General features: G+C 59.5%; 1 protein-coding gene across 2 annotated transcripts; it reads right to left on the bottom strand.

The window, feature by feature from the left end:
• Window positions 1-2988: 2988 nt before the first annotated feature.
• On the bottom strand, window positions 2989-15397 carry PDLIM2 (PDZ and LIM domain 2). 2 transcript variants are annotated; one of them, XM_037024662.2, is made up of 10 exons: window positions 15075-15397; window positions 13327-13421; window positions 12450-12601; window positions 10463-10532; window positions 10193-10347; window positions 9969-10047; window positions 6405-6490; window positions 6050-6195; window positions 4485-4602; window positions 2989-3543 (listed from the first exon to the last, which is right to left on the bottom strand). In XM_037024662.2, the coding sequence occupies exons 2-10, from the start codon at window positions 13417-13419 to the stop codon at window positions 3369-3371; spliced, it is 1074 nt and encodes a 357-aa protein (XP_036880557.2). In that variant the 5' UTR covers window positions 13420-13421; window positions 15075-15397; the 3' UTR covers window positions 2989-3368. The 2 variants fall into 2 exon arrangements, with proteins under 2 accessions (XP_036880557.2, XP_036880556.2); XM_037024661.2 differs by lacking the exon at window positions 15075-15397 and adding an exon at window positions 14679-14810.
• Between the last annotated feature and the right edge of the window lie 2240 nt (window positions 15398-17637).

Below are 17637 nucleotides of genomic sequence, written 5' to 3'. Positions count from 1 at the left end.
CAACAGGAATGCGGTGTCTCAGCACCAGGCTTTGTGTGGGCTCAAAAAAACGCCCCCGACACACCTCTCCAGGCGGTGCCCTCCCATGCAGATACACTGGAGGCCCCCTCATGGCGGACCACACATTTGCCTCCTATCTGCCTTCTGCTGCTGTGACTGTGGCAGCCCCTTGCCCAGACCTAGGTCAGGCCTTCCCACTGCAGAGGGCTCTATGGCCCCACATGACCAGCTTGGCGGTCTCTCCTGCACCAGGCCTACTATCCGAGGAGATCCCTGCCCCTTGAGTGATGTCTGAAGAAATGAAAGGGGAGGACAGCCACCCCCCACCCACCAGGGGGGCAAGCAGCTACCTTGAGTTCCCAAGGCACATGGTAGCCAAGCAGAGCCATCCTTCAAGTTGAGACCAGGGATGCCCAGAGGCCCCTTAACCTCTTAGGGAAGTGCCAGCTTCAGGAAGCACATTTCCTGCAAGCACAGCCCTGAGCTGGCTCTGTGGGAAGAAGGGCAAAGCCAAGAACCTGGGGGCAGCTCCTGCCAGACTAGAGATGGCTGGGAACCATGGTGACCTCCCTTACGGCCTGGAAGGCTGGTGATGGAGGGGCAAGAGCACCCCAGGGCCAGTCAGGAACCAGTTTCCATCCCCAGCCCCCTCCCATTACCAGCTAACTTGTCCCTGGACCACTAACATCTCCGTGTCCTCAGTTTCTTCATCTGTAGAACAAAGATGACAACAGGACCCACCTCAGAATTGTGAGGATTGGAGCTACTGCACTTAGCCATCCCTTGCACCATAGAATTATCTAGCTGTGGAACTTTGGGGAAGCCACTTTCTCATGCCTAAATGAAGGGAGCTGTGTTAGATGCTCTCCTGGGCCTCATCTAACTCAAATCTGTAATCATCTCTGAAGTTATTCACCCAAATTCAGGAAAAAATAACGAGGGCACTGCCCTGGACAGATTGCAACGGTTTAATCGGGCACCTCTCCCCCACCCCCTCTGTGTCTGGGTCACATAGGGTGGGTGCTCCCAGCTGCCTTGTGGGGTTGAGGGCAGGGATAAGTCAGAAGCTGTCTCCAACCTTCTCTGCTGACTGACGGGTTTGGCTAACAGCTCCATCTCCCAAGGAAGTACGTTCACAAGCTCAGGTTAGCTGTATGGCAGCAGAGCGCTCTGGAACTGAAACCCTCTGGGCCCCTGGGAGGACAGCAGGCTGCCACAGCTAAAGACGTGGATTTAGCTTATACCGTGCAGCCGTGGAAAGGCGGTCAGCAACTCATTGGCATCCCGATTCCCCAAGCGTCCATGCTCCCCATTTGCTCTCCTCCATGCCTTAGGAAGCCACTGGCCCAGCATGGTTTGTTACAGGCAGAGAATCAGACCATGTTACTGTTCCAACCCACCTTTCCAACTTTTTCCAGCCTGTCACTTAGGTGCTTCAAATTTTCAGAGAGCCCAGAGCCTCAAGGTGAACTTCAAACTGTTTCTCCTGGCATGCAAGGCTCCTATATCCCCTCTCCAGTCTTATTTTGGTATCCCTTTCAGCCACTGCCCTAAACTGAGCAATCCTCTTGCACTCACTACCCATCACTCAGCTTTTCTCTACTGCACCTGTCAAGTCCTGTTCATCTTTTCACATAGACTGTCCCTGTTCTGACCTCACAGGGCACCCCTGTGTTCCACATTAGCTCTTAGCACTCATTACCACAAGCATTAGTTTGTTCGTGCTGGCTCAATCAGTGCCACGTGACAATTAGCTTCAGAAAAGCAAGCAAAATGCTGTATCTTTCTGTGTTCCCCCTGTGCCAGAACCAGTTTTTAGAAGGGCGATGTCCCTTTTGTGAGCATTCTCTGCTGCCATGAGCGATACCTGACACTAGGTGGCGCCGGGGAGGCGATCCCGTTTGGACCAGTTCTGGCCTCATGAAGAAAGCCTGATGCACAGAAAGCTTTAATCTTTTCTATGAAAATAAAGGCAACCATTCAGGCAAAAGGTGAGACAATTATATCAAGGTTTAAATTATATCAACAGGTGCCTGAGGAGGCAACAGTCTCCATCAAGATTCCTTTCAAAAAAAACAGCCCAAAGCACTCTCAAGCCCAGCTTTGATCTTTTCTGAGCCTGCCACCCATTCCTCAAGCTGATCTGGGGGCAGGATGGGTCTGGAGCCCCCAGCAGTACCCATGCACCTTACTTAAATGTCCTCTGGGATTGTGGGGGTGGAGGGTGCAGTGGGGATCAAGCCAAAAGTCCGTTAGGGGACCACCACCACCTCCCTGCCTCGACTCGAGTATACCCAGGGCAGGCCCGCCTTGCACTGGCCATGCATTTTTTTTTTTCAAATCAACCACCTTGGAGCCAGCAGGATCTCCCAGAGCCCCAGCAGGCAGACCAACCTGAGCTTGGAGGCAGGCTCTTGGTGGGTAGGGTCCCTTCAGGATAGGGGCTCTGCTAGCTTGTCCTTAGTAAAACTAACCTGCAGCCCTGTCCATGGCTACTTCTGGTGATTATCTTTCTCAAAAGGGTGCAGACAGCCTCAGATGAGTGCAGGCGGTCCTCTAGATGTTGGCCCCCTGCCCGCCCGCTCCTCTGGGGAAGTCAGCAGGGCGGGCAGCACCCACACCAAGCACAGAGTGGCAAGCAGCCGAGCCTGAGCAGGAGACTGCCACGCAGAGATGGCCTGAGCAGAAGGTCCCAGGCCTGCCTCTGTCTCTGCTGCCTGCCTTCTGTCATGTCTCCCCCCTCTCCAGGCTCCCAGGAACCTCAGAAGTACCCGGTTCATTGCAGTAAAACAACATCTCTACAGGAGCACCCAGTAAGAGCACCACCCTAGACTGCAAGACACCAGCCTTGTCAGTGCAGGTGGCATGTGGCACAGCACCTGGTAGGGCTGGGCCCTGAGGGAGGGGGGAAATAAGAGGAGATAATTATGTAAATACTCTCCACCAGGGGAGAGATGCTAACCCCCAGGAGCCAAGCAGGGAACGAAAGAGGGGCATCTACTTTATTTTGTCCACATACATATATATACATACAGAGAGAGAGAGCTCCCGTGTAGAAAACTTTACACAGCGAGGACCTTCAGCCTCTGGCCCACCCCTCTTCTGCATGCTTATCTCTTCTGCCCCAACCTCCTTAACCCCTGCAGCACAAAGGTGTCCAATCCGTGAGACTCCTGAAGAGCCTGTCCTGCAGGGGAAGCTAGAGGGGCCAGCAGAGGCCTGGGAGGAGGAGGCTGTCCTCCCCACAGCCTATGACCAGTCCCAGCCACTGGCCTCCCATCCACCATTGCCATCCATGCCAACTCATACTGGCCCTGGCCTGGTGTGAGGGGCTGGAGTCAGGGGCGGGGGTGAGGATGTGGCGGCACTCAGGCCTGGGAGCCGAGGGCAGGCGCAGAGTAGCGCTGGCGGGCATGCTTCTCGCAGTACAGCTCATCCCCAACCCAGAAATGGCCGCGCATCTTCAGGTTCAGGCCACAGTCCGAGCAGGTGTAGCAGCCAGGGTGGCGGTAGCGGCCCTCCTGGATGCGGACTGCCTGGTTCCTGTGCGGAGGGAGAGGGTAGAGCAGAGAGCCATTAGCAGGGGTGGGAACATGCTGCCATTCCCATTCCCAGACCCAGAGTCAGGCCCTGAGGACCTGGGGGGAGCGCAGATCTTCTCAGACCCTTGACCCCCACAAGCCTGCCCTTAGGAATATCCCTCAACATCCCCCACCCCCAGGAGCCCTAATAAAAAAAAAATAGAAAGTCATTTCTCCCACACCCAAAGGCAGATAAACTCCATCCTGCATCTTTTGGGCTGTAACGGAGCAGTGGTTCTCAAAGTGTGGTCCCAGGTGCCAGGACCAGCAGCTTCAGATCACCTGGGAACAAGTTGGAAATGCTGAGTTCTAGGGCCGGGGACCTCCTGAAGGAAAAACTCTGCAGGTGCAGCCCAGCAAGGCCTCAGGCTCTGCTGTTGCTCTTTGAGAACCACACACTTCGCTTGGGTCTGCATGGTAGACAATGTCCCACTCTGCAGGTGAAACCCTAAAGCCCACCGAGGCTAAGGGATTTGCCTAGAGTGAGTCCTCTGACCTTCACCGCTGTGCACAGAAGAAATGTATGGGGCGAGGAGGTTCTTTCAGCAATTTTCCAGAGAATGTGGCTGCATTATAATACCACCAAGATAAATGAACCTACCTCTGGAAAATTCACCCTCTTCCAAAGGGGGTGAGCAACGGGTAAGAGCAAGATTTCCCAGGAGGAGGCACCTCATGTAGAGGCAGAGCCCCAGAGGCTCTGAGATAATTGGAGAGAAATCAAAAGCATGTCTTCCTCCTCTGGGGGGAGGAGCTGCGGCAGGAAGCAGCCGGAGCAGGCATTCCAAAAAGGCTCAGACTAACCCACATAGCCCGTTATGCATCCCCTGCGGCAACACTCCCTCCAGGGGCCCAGCTGTGCGGTGGTCCTGCCCCCCACCCTGCCGGGGCACCAACACTCACACAATGCTGGTACTGCACTTCTCACACGTGTGCAGCTTGGCTGGCGTGGCCAGGGCCCTGGAGGCAGGCAGGGAGGACTGGGGGCTCAGTGAGCTGGGTAGAAAGGCAGGAGCCCCACCTGGATGGTGGGGACAGACACATGAGAGCACCTCCCAGGCAGCAGCACCCGGGCTGTATTCCTTATTCACCCTCACCTCCCCCAACACGGCTTCAAGGAGACTCATAAAGGGAGCGCTTACAACGGACCCTAAAGTAGCACTGGGGGCGATGGGGGGAGGAAGTGTTCATGCTAGCTTCTGGGCTGAGGCTGGTCAAGTGCAGGGAGCACCTGGGAGGCCGAGCTAGCCCAAGCTAAGGTGAGCAAAGCAGGGTCCAGGCTCGGTGCGCCACGCCAGGCCAAGCAGGCGTTCCCTCTCTGGCGATCCAGTCATAATATAGTAACAGATGGTAATGATAGATAATAACAGCACCACAATGCCTTTGTACAGTTTTCAAAGGGTTTTTATGTGCATTATTGAATTTGAGCCTTGCATCAACGCTAAGATGAAGTGCAGAAGTTCCTGAGCAGGTAGGTCCCTGTTTGTACCCGAGGACACCAGACTCCATTAGTGAGGTCACCATCCGTCTGTGTCCCCTTGCCTGCCACCTCTCCCAGTTCCCTCCCACAGGGCCTGCCAGGGCCTCAGGGTCATGAAGGACAAGATTTGCTCTAAACCTTCTCACCTTGTCCTGCTTACCACTGTGAACCCCCAGGAGCTAAACATCAGAGTTGGACCCAATCACCAGGTGCTGGTGATTCTGTCAAATACTATCCCATCCTGTCCTTCCCTGCCCAGGCCAGGCCCTCACCTCTCCCCTGGACTAGGGGCAAGTCCCCTAACACACACACATGAACTCCTGCAGTACCATCTGCCCGCTTGGGGTGGGGCCGGCCTGTCTGCCACAGTAAACAGTTCCTCAAGGGCAGACGCGGGTTAGACGCGGGTTCTGACCACCTTGCATCTCCACACCCTGCACACATCTGGCCCATCAGGTGAGCACAGTACATGTCTGTTGAACGAACAGCTGGCAGAGCCTGTGTCTGTATTGCTCACTCTAGCATCTATGCACTGCCTGACGCATTGACCCGGCCCTCAGAGACCACAGCACTCAGCCCAGCCCACCAGGCTGCACGGCAGGGGGCTCACCTCCAGGCTCCCAGGCCCCACTGTTATCGCTCCTGCACCCAAAAGCCCTCCACCGCCAGCCCCACACTCCGCAGTGCTCCCTGCCACTACCTCAAGGCCATTTGTGAAAGTCTTCATCTTTCTTCAGAAACAAATCCCCTATGAAGGGCTCCCTGGACACCCAGCCCCTGTGCCCAACCACTGGCCTTACTGTTCCCTCGGCACCCTCCTCACCACAGCTCGTGCTCTGGGCCGCCCCAGTGACCCCTCCTGGACTGCGTCCTCCACCAGTCCGTTCCCCTCAGCGTCTGCTCCCGTGTTGAGTGGTGACAGAATATGACTTCACTACGTCCTGGGGCCTGGGGGAACCCCCTTCCCCTACCCAAGGCCCCGTCTCACCTCTTTCCTCAGCCTCCAGGGCTTCCTGCAAGAGCCGAAAGGAGCTGGACTGCCGGGGGACCCCCCGCCCCTCACGATTTTCCTGCAGCATCTTGAAGGCTTCTGAGTCCTCTTCCAGGAAGTGGCTTCCCCCTTCGGAGCCCACACTGCAGGGGCAGGAGGCAGCCAGGGGTGAGATTCGCCTCCCCGGGGGTTGGGACACGCATGAGGGCAAGGAAAGGGTGGTGGGGGTGGGGATTCCGGAGGAAAGCTCACTGCGCTGGGAGAGGCAGGGCGTGCCCGCGCCCCACACCGAGGGTCCCTCCGCTCCTCCGGGCCCTCCAAGACCCCACCCCCACTCAGCAGTCGCCGGTACCTGAGCCTGGGGCTGGAGGAGCGCGTGCCCAGGGAAGGCGGGGGCAGCACTAGCACAGGGGAGTCGCCAGCACGGCTGAGGCTGGCCTGCGGGACAGAGAGGCACCAGGGGAGGAGTCAGCGGCTGGAGCCCTCGGCCAGACACCCGTCTGGGCCGCCAAGCCAGGCTGTTCCCCAGGCCCGACACCAGGTGGCTCCCGGCCCTCGCTGACTAGCGGGCCCCCTGCAAGGGGCCACCACCTCACCCCTGCCCTCCCAGTCAGAGCCTGGTACCCTGCTGAATCCCAGGAGGGGAGGGGAGGGAGGCGAGCCCTCAGCCAGAGAGGAGTGAAGGATCTGCCGAGGGACTGCGCGAGGGGCAGAAGGAAGAGCAGATGTGGAGCCAGGCGTGGACGCCGCGCATGTTCCTGCCACCGCACATTACGCGCTTGTGCCAAGACGTTGCACCTGTCGCCTGGCTCAGTCCTGACAGAACAAGCAGACTGGAAGTAAGCTGACGCTTTTGCGGTGAGGAAAGGGAAACATAAAGGAGCCGAGATCCCTTTCGGAGTCAGGGTTGGGCTGTACAGAGGACCTCTCCCGCTGTACAGAGGACACGCTGGTCCACCCCCTAAGCGGGCCAGGGTCTGGGCTGACTGGCCTGCCTGGGCCACTCCCTGAGCCTCGGGAGCCAGGCCTGTTCTGGGCCCACACCCCAGCAGCAGAGCTGCGTCCCCAGTGTGTGGCCTCTGTCCTAAGTTCTTATACTTGCTCACGGCTGGCAACCTTGCCATCAACTGCCCCACCACCTTGCTTCCTGGCCTGCACCTCTGTAGCCTCCTCCCCCCTCTTGCCATCCCCAGTGGAAGGTGAGAGCCAGCCTGGCACCTGGCTTGAGGACACATGTTCCTGGAAATCCAAATTCCCTCGATTTTAAAATTCAAAGTCAGAGATAAGTTATGGGGTCAAATGAGAAAACGGCATGAAATCGAGAGTCATGAGGAGACAGCCCAGATGCTCACTGCCAGCCCCACCCCACCAGTCTGCACACCTCTGCTCTTGAGCTCCTTTGGGAAAACACTCCACTGGTAAGGAGATGGAGGGTCAGCAGGCGAAGCGGCCAGTCCAGACCTCCCATTGGGTCAGAGGCAAGCAGACAGTTTCCTTAGGAAGGATGGCCAGCACCAGTTACTCATGAACGATGTGCCATCTTCCTGTCCTAGACATGCCAGCATGGGCCCCACGCAGGGGCACCGGCCAGCAGGGATGGGGGGTGGAAATCCAGCCCGGGCTCCCTTCTCGAGCCTAGTCTGCCACCAGTCGGAGAAGTGCTATGTTCATTTCTTCTGCTTACCAAGGCATATGTCTACCCGGACTGGGCAATTTCTAGCCTCCAGAAGAGCACCTTAGGGCTGGTGGTGTCCTGCACCTTGGGCTCAGCACAGTATCCACTGTCTCAGGGGTCAGCATCAAGGCCATGGCCACAGCAGACTGGGATGGGGGCACCTCATCTATGGTCGCCTCTGCCACCTTCCTCCTGCCAGACACCAGGCCCTGGTGGAGAGGAGCCCAACTCCCTTCCCTGGAGCAGTTCTACCTTTGCTGGCTCCCTCCCAGTCAGCAGGGACACCTGCCCTCCCAGAAGGGACCTTCCATCTCCAAGTCAGCACAGCTGCACGTCTGCCCCTCAAGAGTTCATCTGTAGCCAATACTCCCAAAATGTGTTCTGGGGAACACAGGATGTTGGTGAGTGGGTGGCAGGGGTAGGGGCATGCCAGGAGACGTGCTGCAGTTGAACGCATTTGGGAAATTAACAAAAATAAATGTGTTTCTTTCTCAAGGGCTTTCTCAGAAGCTTTAAGGTGCTAAAGTGCACAGTGGTCCCAAGAAGGAGCTATGGGCGCCTGTGCCTCCCACAGCACACTCCAGCATGCGAGCCTCGTTGGGCTAGGAATCCCTCTAGTTTTTCCACCAGTGTGTCCCCAGAGCCTAGACGGGTGCCTGACCAAAGCAGCTGCTCCACAAAAACATACTGAAGGAATGACCAGGAGCCTTGGGGCCAAAGAGAGGACCAAACAGCACCAGGCCTGACTCGGAGGCACAGAGAGGGGAAGGAGAGTAGTCCGGGGTCACACAGCAGAGGTGGGACTAACCAAGGCCCCCTGCCACCCAGGCCAGGGCTCCTCTTTAGACTACATGGGAGGGGGTTCCCCGTTCTGCACGCATCATCCCTCGGGGCTCCATAAGACAGAGATTGGTGCCCCTCACCCCACCCCACCCCCTCACTCCTGTGTCTGATTCAATAGGTCTAGGCTGGGGCCTAAGAATTTGCATTCCCATCAAGTTCCAAGGTGCTGCTACTGGTTTGAGAGCTGCTTCCGTACCACCCATGTCTCCCCTTTGCCCAGGATCAGGACACCGTGAGGAAGGAGGCCAGGGTGGCCAGACCCTCTCCAGCCATGCCCGAGGCCATGCTCATTCCAGGCTGTCTGAGCTCCCCCAGGGGAAGGCCCCAGGCCAAACGCCAGGCCGTGCTTGTCCCACGGCCCTCCCATCTCCCCAGCTCCTCGTTCTCCCATCTAAACCCTACCCAGCCAGACGCCAGCAAAATTCCTGACAAAGCCTTCTCAGGCCACCCAGCCCACACTCATCTCTCCCCTCCCAGAATGCCTCCTGCTTTTATAATTAAGACCACACTGCTTAGTGCTTAATTGTTCCAAAGCTGTTTTGCATGTTTGTCTTATCTCCACAACTATGTTTTAAATTCTTTATAGAGACAGGGATCTCATCAAAGGCATCTCTATGCCTGCACTGTCAGTGGGTCACTGGACAGGCCCAAAGCAGATCACCAGAGAGTCCCTGCTGTGCAGCTCCAGAGGACCCCACTGCTTCCTTCTGCAGAGCCCCCAGAGTCTAGGACCCTCCCCAGCCACCTCAGAAGGCTCTGCTTTCTGGAATGCACACGCAACCAGAGGTAGGATTCCAGCAGCTGGGCCTCATCCCTTTCACCCCAATGGCTGGACATGCCCCCCCTTCCTGGCTCTGCCCCTGGCAGCTGTGACCAACAGTCCTGGTCACACCTCTGCCCTTTAGAGGGGAAATAGCCCTGGGTTTGGAGGGCTGTCATGAGCGGACTGTGGGACCTGGGTGGCGGCAGGCCGGGGGGCAGACAGAGAATGAGCCGGGGCCAGCTTGAGGCAGAACTGCAGTCCTGCTAGCAGTTCTCTAGCTGATTCGAAGAAGGAAGAAGCAGGGGTGGGGGTGTTGGGAGTAGGGGGTGGGCATGGGGAGGAGTGTGTTCCAGAGATGCAGCCAGAGCCAAAGGGAATCATCCCAACAACAGCAGTGAAACTATTTCAGCCGCAGCCCAAGAGGGTCACTCCCGGAAGGGAGGAAGGCTGGGGGCGGGGGAGCCGGGAGTAGGAGTGCAGAGGCGCGGGGCCACCTGGGACTGGCCAGCAGGGCCAGGGCACAGAAATGGGGTTGCGTGAAGCACATCTGTTGCCAGGAGGTGGGGGCACTGGCTGCCCAGGTGGGCCCAACCCCCACAGCCCCATAGCACTCTCCTTCGCCCAGGTATCCTCACCTGTCGGCTTCTGGGCTGGCCCCTGGGGGACAGGCGGTCAGTGCCAGCAGGTCCCGGGGAGTGTGCCAGGCTCTGGAAACTGAAATGCGAGAAACAAATGGTGTGCTAGGGAACCCACCTAGCCTGCCCCAGGGAAACAGAGGGTAACCCCAGGGTCCCTGAAACCCAGCTACTGAGAGACCTGGGCTAGCCCTGGTAGCCAGGGTGCCCACCCCCGTGCTCACCTGCGGCTGACCACCACCTCTCCGGCTGCGAGAGCATGTGGGCTGGTGGGGGGCAGGGTGGGGAAGGGGCTGCCTGGCTGGGGGCTCAGGGAGGCAGGGCTGGAGCAGGAGGAACGGAGGGAGGACTGGCTGTCAGTGTGCGTCCTCACAGAGCCCTGTGGAGAGAGGGGCCAGCAGGAGGGGCGGCCCAGCCCCCACAGGCCCTGCCCTGCCCTGTGGCCTCCCCCTCACGTCAGGGCTCTGGGGCTCCCATGGAAGGCACCATCCTACCTGGAAGCGAGTCGCCAGCACATCCACAGAGCTTTCCCCGTTGGTCTGAGCAGGAGAGGCGGCCCGAGAGCTGAGGAAAGGACGGAGAAAGGTGAGTGTCGTGGGGTCCTGGGGCCCCTGCTAAGCTGGTAGGGACTGTAGATTTCAGCTGTTCCCACACTGGAGTCTCAGGACCAGAAATGCCCAAAGCAATGGGACATAGGTTGTCAACTTTTAACATTGCCAAAATCAAAACAAACAACTATCATCAACAACCACTATCACTTCTTAAAAGAAAGGACAGCTCAGCATCAAAAAGTAGAAAGGGCATAATTTCAGCAAAAAGTTTCATAAATTCAATTTCATTTAAAAAAATCTTCACGTTACCCCCGCCCACCTTTTTTTTTCTTTCTTTTTGGCATTTCATCTAGACTTTGTCACTGGTCAGCACCAGTTCATAGATCGGGTGTGGGGGAGATTGTTGATTTCATATAATTATTTTCGCTCACACAGAAACTGAAGCCCAGATAGGGGAAGTGAGTTCCCCAAGTCCTAAAGCCTACCAACGGCTGGACCAGCTGCCCACTCTTGCCAGCCAGAGGCTGTCCCCTACCCGCTGTGCCGCTGAGGGCTGGAATACCTTCGAGAGGTCAGTCATGGTCCCTTCTGAAGGCTGCCCCCCATAAAGCCCCACCAGGCAGGCAGCTACAGGGCGTGGAGAGCAGGTCCAGCTCCCCTGCCAATCACCACAGCAGTCTTCCAGAGGGGTTCCCCACCCCAGCTCCCCAGGAAACCTCCCCCAAACCCCTTGGGGGGAGCCTGGCTAGAGTTTGAACAGGCGGCCATGGAGGGCAGGGAGCTCTCTGGGAGTGAGGAAAGCGCCTGCCAGGCCCTCTCCCACCACACCCTTCCAAGGTGTCTGGCCACTTCTAGAAAGGTCAGCAGGAGCCTCAGCCTCCCCTCGGGGGGCATGGGGAGTGAGGGGAGCTTGGGCTCCGGCTCCAGCCCAGGGCACTGCCTCCTGCCAAAGGGCTTCTGAGTGCCTGAGAGGTCTCCTGGGGGTGGCGAGGGGTTAGGAGGCGGCTGGGCATAAGGAAGGAGATCGAGGGACCCTTGGGGCAGGAGGCCTTGGGGGCGTTCAGCCCACCTCCCTGATGTGGCTGGGTCCCTGCAAGAGGGACCTAAGTGGAAATGACTGTGTCAGCAGCTCCCTGCCTCTCCCCCACCCCACTCTGCTGCCTCTTGTAGATCTTGGTCCTCTTCCCAGATGCCATGAGGGACTCTCCACCTCCTCCTCAGGGTCCCACTCCTGTAAACACTCATGAGCCAGTGGCACGAAGGAGTCACTACAGGGGCTGGGCCCACCTGAGCCTCTGCAGCGCTGTGGGGCAAGGAGAGGATGTGGGGCCAGGGCCCAGAGAGCCAGTGGGTTGGGTGCAGGGGGAGAGGCAGAAGGTACCTGACTCAAGTTCAAGGCCCGCCCAAGGACTCTCCAGGCTGAGGGATCTCCCAGCATTCCTGCCCTGTGACTCACTGTGATGCCCCACCCTAGGAAGCCACCTGTTCCCCCAACCCAGGCCTCCAGGATGAATACCCCTCGAGCCTGGGGATCCACCTTCACCAGCAGGGCCTAGAGGGGCAGTGTGGAGGGATGGGGAGTGAGCCCCCAAACTACTCCCATACCCCAGGATCCGAACACAGGCCATCCCCTCTTGGAGGCAGGGACCTAGGACACCCAGCCTAAGGCATGCCTTTCCCTTCTTCAGCCCACTTACTGCCCACACCCTGTACCCTGCACTCTTGGGAACCAGTCAAACCCGGGCACCCAGGTGGTTGACACCCACCTGCCCTGCTCATGGCTGCATGTCCCAGCCCACCTTGCTTCAGGCCCAGAGCCCATGGCCTCACACATGAGCCCAAAGGGCCCTAGGAGGGCAGGTTGGGGCTGAGGGCAGGGGGCTGGCAAGGGGAGAAGAATGCTGGCAGGCCCAGCAGATGGAGGGCCTACCGGTCCAGCTGAAGCCGCAGGGGTGAGGGGCTCTGGCGGATCTTGCTCTGGGCCTCGGCGTGAAGCATGCCCTCTGCACTCTCCCCATTGATGGCCACGATAATGTCACCAGGCCGGAGGTCAGCAGCCTCGGCCTTGCCCCGCTCAGTTACCTATAGGGGATGAGGAGTGGTAGTCTAAGGTACCCCTGCTCAGACAGGGGTGACACTCGGGCAGGGATGGAGTGGGGTGGCATTCCCTCTGTGCTGCCCAAGAAACACACAGGCTGGTCTGAACCAGGCTGGCCTGCATCTGCCTTAACAGCTCTCTCCTTGCCTGGTGGTGTCCACTCAGCTAATCAGCTAATTGCCCCCATGAGCTGGGGTGGTAGCCAGCTCCACCCACCCCAGCACTGGCACTCTAACAGGGCTTCCCAAAGAACATGTAATGGCAGAATCTCAGGAACTGTACTTAGAAATACTTTTGGACAAAGAACCCTGCCCGTGCAAACTGCACCATGCGTGGGATGCCCTGCACACTGGCCCTCCATGCAAACGCTCCTTGGCACTGGGCCTGAGTCAAGGGTACACCACCAAGAACTCAGGGCTCCTGTTCCAGTAAGCAACCAAATGGCTGCCAGTAGGTGTGGGGCTGGTGACCAGGGAGAAAAGAGCAGGCCCTGTACTTGGCCAAGCCCCCTTTCGCTCCCCAGAAGTCTGCTGCTGAAGTGGCCGCCACATCGCCACGGCAGCAGGGCCCCAGCCCTCTCCCAGCCAGCACTCCCAGAAGCAGGCCTCTGGCTCCAGAACAAAAGCAGAAAGGCATCTGTGGGGACCAGGTTGGACAGGGAGACCCTAATTTGGGGGACACCTCCTTATCTCCTGGAACGAGCGTTTACCTTGGTCACCATGATGGGGGTGTGGAAATCCCTGCCCCCAGTGATGCGGAAGCCCCAGGGTGCAGGCCCCAACACATCCACCGTCACAGCCATACCTGGGGAGGGAAGAGAGCGTGAGCCTGCCCCCAGCCCCATGAGGGGTGCTTTAAGGTGACAGGAGGAAGGCAGAGGGAGCAGAGAGGGGTGACAGGTCTAGGAGGCAGCCAGAGGCTGGGGGTAAGTGGGGTGGGTAGAGGAAGTGACTAAAGCCCTCCCTCAGCCCCCAGTTTCACTTCCTCCCACCCCGGGAGGCCGTGACGCTGAGTTCCCCCTTCCCTGGCTTCAGCAGAGTGGCCCCTGGACTGCAGGCTGTCAGGGTGCACACAGGGGCTGGCTGGCAGGTGGTAGATGTCAGCATTTCCTCCCTCCCCCTCCTCCGCCACCAAGGCTGAGTCCCACTAGTGCTTTCTTCCTGTCCCCAAACCCACAGCACAAGGTACTTCCTCCCCACTCTGGGGGAGGGCCGCACTCTGGGAACAGAAGTGACAGCAAGGAAGGGGGTGGCGCCCCCACAGACTGTTCACGTAGTGGGCTGGGTGCAGGCTGGCCGAGGAGAGGACAGGACCTTCAGAAGAACCCCCTAGCTGCCTACCAGGCCCCTACCAATGGGATCCACATAGGCAAGACCCAGTTACCACCTTCCCCAGGGGCCTGCTGCTGGTGCAACAGCCCCAGCCAGAGGATGGGCTCACCTGCCAGGCGGGGCACACCCACCCATGGGCATTGGCAGGCAGGGCCGGCTCACTGATGCTGCCTCCTAGTGAGGCCACAGGCCTCCCGTCCACTGCCCCCTCCGCTGGGCAAGGAAGTGTCCTTGCAGACGGGGCCCTTGTAGCATTTCCTGAGCCTCTAGTTCTGGAGTCAGGACCCAACCCAGGCAGGAAGCCGCAGTGCCAGGCTGGGCCCGCACCCTGTCCAGCACCCACCCTGGTGCTGCCCCTGGTAGGCCAGGAGACCGCAAGTACTGCTCGGATCTATCAATCAAGGCCACTAGAGCCACTTCCCACGTTTAGGAGCCTGGGGAGGAGGTGTCCGGGCAGCGGGGCGGCCTGCCCTCTCCCCGGCCATTGGCTTCCCCTCTTGCCCAGGTCGGCGCTGGCGGCTCCGAGGTGCCTCAGGTTCTCAGACCTTTGAGCCGGCGGCGGACTCCGCGCCGGGGGCTGCGGGAGGCGCCCAGCCCGTCCGCCGGCTCCCCCAGCTCTGGCTCCGTCTGCGCTCCGAGGCCAAAGTACCGCGCGGGCCTGCGCTGGGCCGGGGGTAGCGCCCCCGCCGCGACGGGCTCAGGGGCGCGCGCTCACCCGGCTCCCGCTCACCTGTCGGGCTGCGCGGCCGGGCCCGGGAGGGACGCGAGCGCCGGGCACGGAGGGTGGGCGGGCAGCCGCCGCCGCTCCTGCCGCCGCCGTCTGCCCGGCTCCGGGGAGAGCCCGCCCGGGGCGGCGGGACCTGCCTCCGCCCATGTGACCCGGGGCCGCCCCCGCCGCCGCCCCTGCCCGGGAAGCCGCCTCCTTCGCGCGGCCCGGCAGGGCGCTGCCACCGGCCGGGGCCCGCGCAGAGCGGAGGGGCCTCTTCCCGAGCCCCGTGGGGACGGCGGCGTCCCTCCCAGGGGCCCGCCCTCCGACGGCCCCGAGGGCTGCGGGGCGTCCCGGGCACCGGCCCCAGCCCCACTCCGCCGCCCTGCGGCTCCGCCGGCCGCTCGCGCCCCCGCTCACCCGGCTCCGGCGCTGGCGCTGCCCCGGGCCCCACGGAGCCCCGCGGGGCCGCCCCTGGGCCCTCAGCGCCGCTGGGCGGCGACCGCGGACGGCTGCGGCTCCCCGGCCAGAGGTGTCCGGCCAGCCCGAGAGGGGTGAGGGGAGTCTGGGCGAGCGGGCACCCTCCCTGGCTGATGCCTTTCCCACCCTGGGCTGCCCCGCCTGGGGCCGGCCAGCCTCCGCTGACCTCGCCCGCCCAGGGGCCAGGCCTCTGCCAGCCACTGGAGCCCAGCCCCAGGGATGAGGGGAGGGCGGCCGAGGAGAGGCCCCAGGCGCCAGCTCAGAACCATCTGGCAAATGGTACACCCGGCAACCAACCACCACCCTCCCCAGGGCCCACCAGAGCCGGCTCTTGCCTCTCCCACTGGTGTCCGTTGTGCACTGACTGTCAGGTTGATATGTTTTTTTGGGGGGGGGGGCACACCTGTGGGCACAGCTGTAACTTGCCTGGCTCAGGTGTGACTCATTCTCTCCAAGCTGCTTCTGCCAGACGTGCCCTTGCCACCCCTCCCACTGACCTATGCCCTGTGTCTCATCCTTCCTGCACTGGCAGACCAGCCCCCATGCCTCCCTTCCCAGCCTCCCACAGCCTCTGTCCTCAGTGTGCATAAGCCACCCTCCCGCTAAGCAGTTGGTGCCTCCTGATGTGGCTGCTTTGCCAGATACACCTGCTGTACCTCCCCAACTAGACTGGAAGCCCTTGGGGGAGCAGGACCTGCAGGTGGGGCCAGCACAGCCTTGGGGTCACACAGATCTAGCCTCACATGCTAGATCTGCCTCTCCCTTGCTGTGCCACCTTGGGCCATTCCCTCAGCTACTCCACCCTGTTTCCCCATCTGTAAAATGGGGTTAATGCAGACATAGCTTCCCTTCCTGTAGCGCACATGGCCCTGCCGTACAAAGCTGCCTGCCCCAGGTTCCTGGGGGCAAGAGTGGGTTTTATTTGGCTCACTGCTCCATTCCCAGAGCCTCGCACAGTGCCTGGCACACAGTAGGCATTCAATAAATATTTGTTGAGTGATTGTTTGAATGACCGGATTAATTTCCCTTCCTGTACCCTCCCCCCAGTTTGTGACAGGGACTCTGTCTTACACGTCACTGTGCTCCTGCCTGCCTTGGATACTCTCTAGAAATATCTGCAGGTTAATCTGCAGGATTTCTGCTGCTGTGGGTTGTGCATTCCATAAAACTCATGACAAAGTCAGCTGACCCCAAGGCATGACCCCGTGGACCCCAAGGGATACTGTCCTGCTCTGAGCAGCCCTTGGCCCTGGGCAGGTCCCTTACCTCACTTCCATAAAGGGATGAGCATCCCCAGATGGCTAAGGTCCTTTCTGGCTCTGACCCCAAAGGTCCCCCTTACCCTCAGGCCTCGGATCCTGCCTCCACCTCCCTCCCCGTGCCAGGTGAGGCATAGAGGTGGTTGTTGTACAGGCAGGCCTTATAGCAGGGCCCTGGGGCATGTGGTTGATTGGCTGCAGAAGTATGGGGCTCCATCAATGAGGGTGTGGATTTGGTTTCAGGGAAAGGAAGTCTCAAGCCTGCTGTCTTTTATAAGGGCATCAGGGAATGCAAAGAAACTGGATTTGGGCAGAGCCCACTGGGTCCCTGAAGAATGATCATCCCCACAGGATTGGGGGACCTGCTGCCAGATTAGAAGCAGACACCGGCAGGGACCGGGTCGGCAGAATGCGTGAGGAGTGCACCAAGGGCTTGCTCTTCCAGCTGCTATTTAACCACCACTGAGGCTCTGGCTGCACCCAGGCCCAAGGAACCTGCCAGGGCCAGGCCACCACCTGTTTTTCACAAGCCTCTCCCACTTCTGTCACAACTGTCCAACTGAGCACCCACCTCTGCCCACCCACCTGCGTGGGAGTGCATCAGTGACAGACCTAGAAGACAGGATTGTCAGGAAGAAAGTAAGAGGCCCAGCCCAGGCTGCCCCAGGGAAGTCCTTGAACTCATGCATGACTCTCCAGAGGTCTTTGGAGAAGGACTGCCTGAGCATCTGGGAGACTTTGCAGAGAGGTGACAGCAAGCCTGACCTCAGTGTTTTATGATGTGACCTAGACAACTTAAGTTTCTTAGCCTCAGTCTTTGTGTGGAATCATAACCTGCCTGTTGGCATGCTTACAGCAGGAATCACATGTGTGGCACCTTATGCTGTGTGTAACTCCCAGCTACGGCCAAGAAGTGGAGCTTTCCTTCCTTGGCAGGGCAGCCTGGCCCAGCCTGTGCCACTACTGTGGCCCCACAGGGACCGAGGCCGAGGCCCGAAAGCCTGGGTGAGAAGAATGGCTTTGGCTAGCTGTGCCCCACCACTCCCAGCTCCCCACAGTCAATTGCTCAAAAACCTGAGCTCAACAAAGAAAGTAAACAAGTCCATGAGTGCGAGTGCTTCGGAGCGGAAATGCAGCGCACACAAGGAAAACATTAGGAGCAGAACAGTTTAGAGATGTCATCTAGCCCAGCAACCCCACGGTGGCTCCAGAATCAAAACAGTCTGCAAACAAGGACACATTCA

The sequence above is a fragment of the Manis javanica genome, chromosome 3, assembly GCF_040802235.1.
Source record: "Manis javanica isolate MJ-LG chromosome 3, MJ_LKY, whole genome shotgun sequence".
In the NCBI taxonomy this organism is placed as follows: Eukaryota; Metazoa; Chordata; class Mammalia; order Pholidota; family Manidae; genus Manis; species Manis javanica.
Note: the sequence above shows the minus strand (reverse complement) of the source record. Positions and strands in the feature narration are given on the sequence as shown.

Bases quoted from the DNA above. Each gene is read 5' to 3' on its own strand.
- PDLIM2 (XM_037024662.2), bottom strand. From the start codon at position 13,419: ATGGCTGTGACGGTGGATGTGTTGGGGCCTGCACCCTGGGGCTTCCGC. The intron at 10,048-10,192 runs GTGAGCACGGGG...CTCGCATTTCAG, and splicing joins GAGGTGGTGGTCAGCCGCAG to TTTCCAGAGCCTGGCACACT. The intron at 3,544-4,484 runs GTGAGTGTTGGT...CCCTCCGCACAG, and splicing joins AAGTGCAGTACCAGCATTGT to GAACCAGGCAGTCCGCATCC.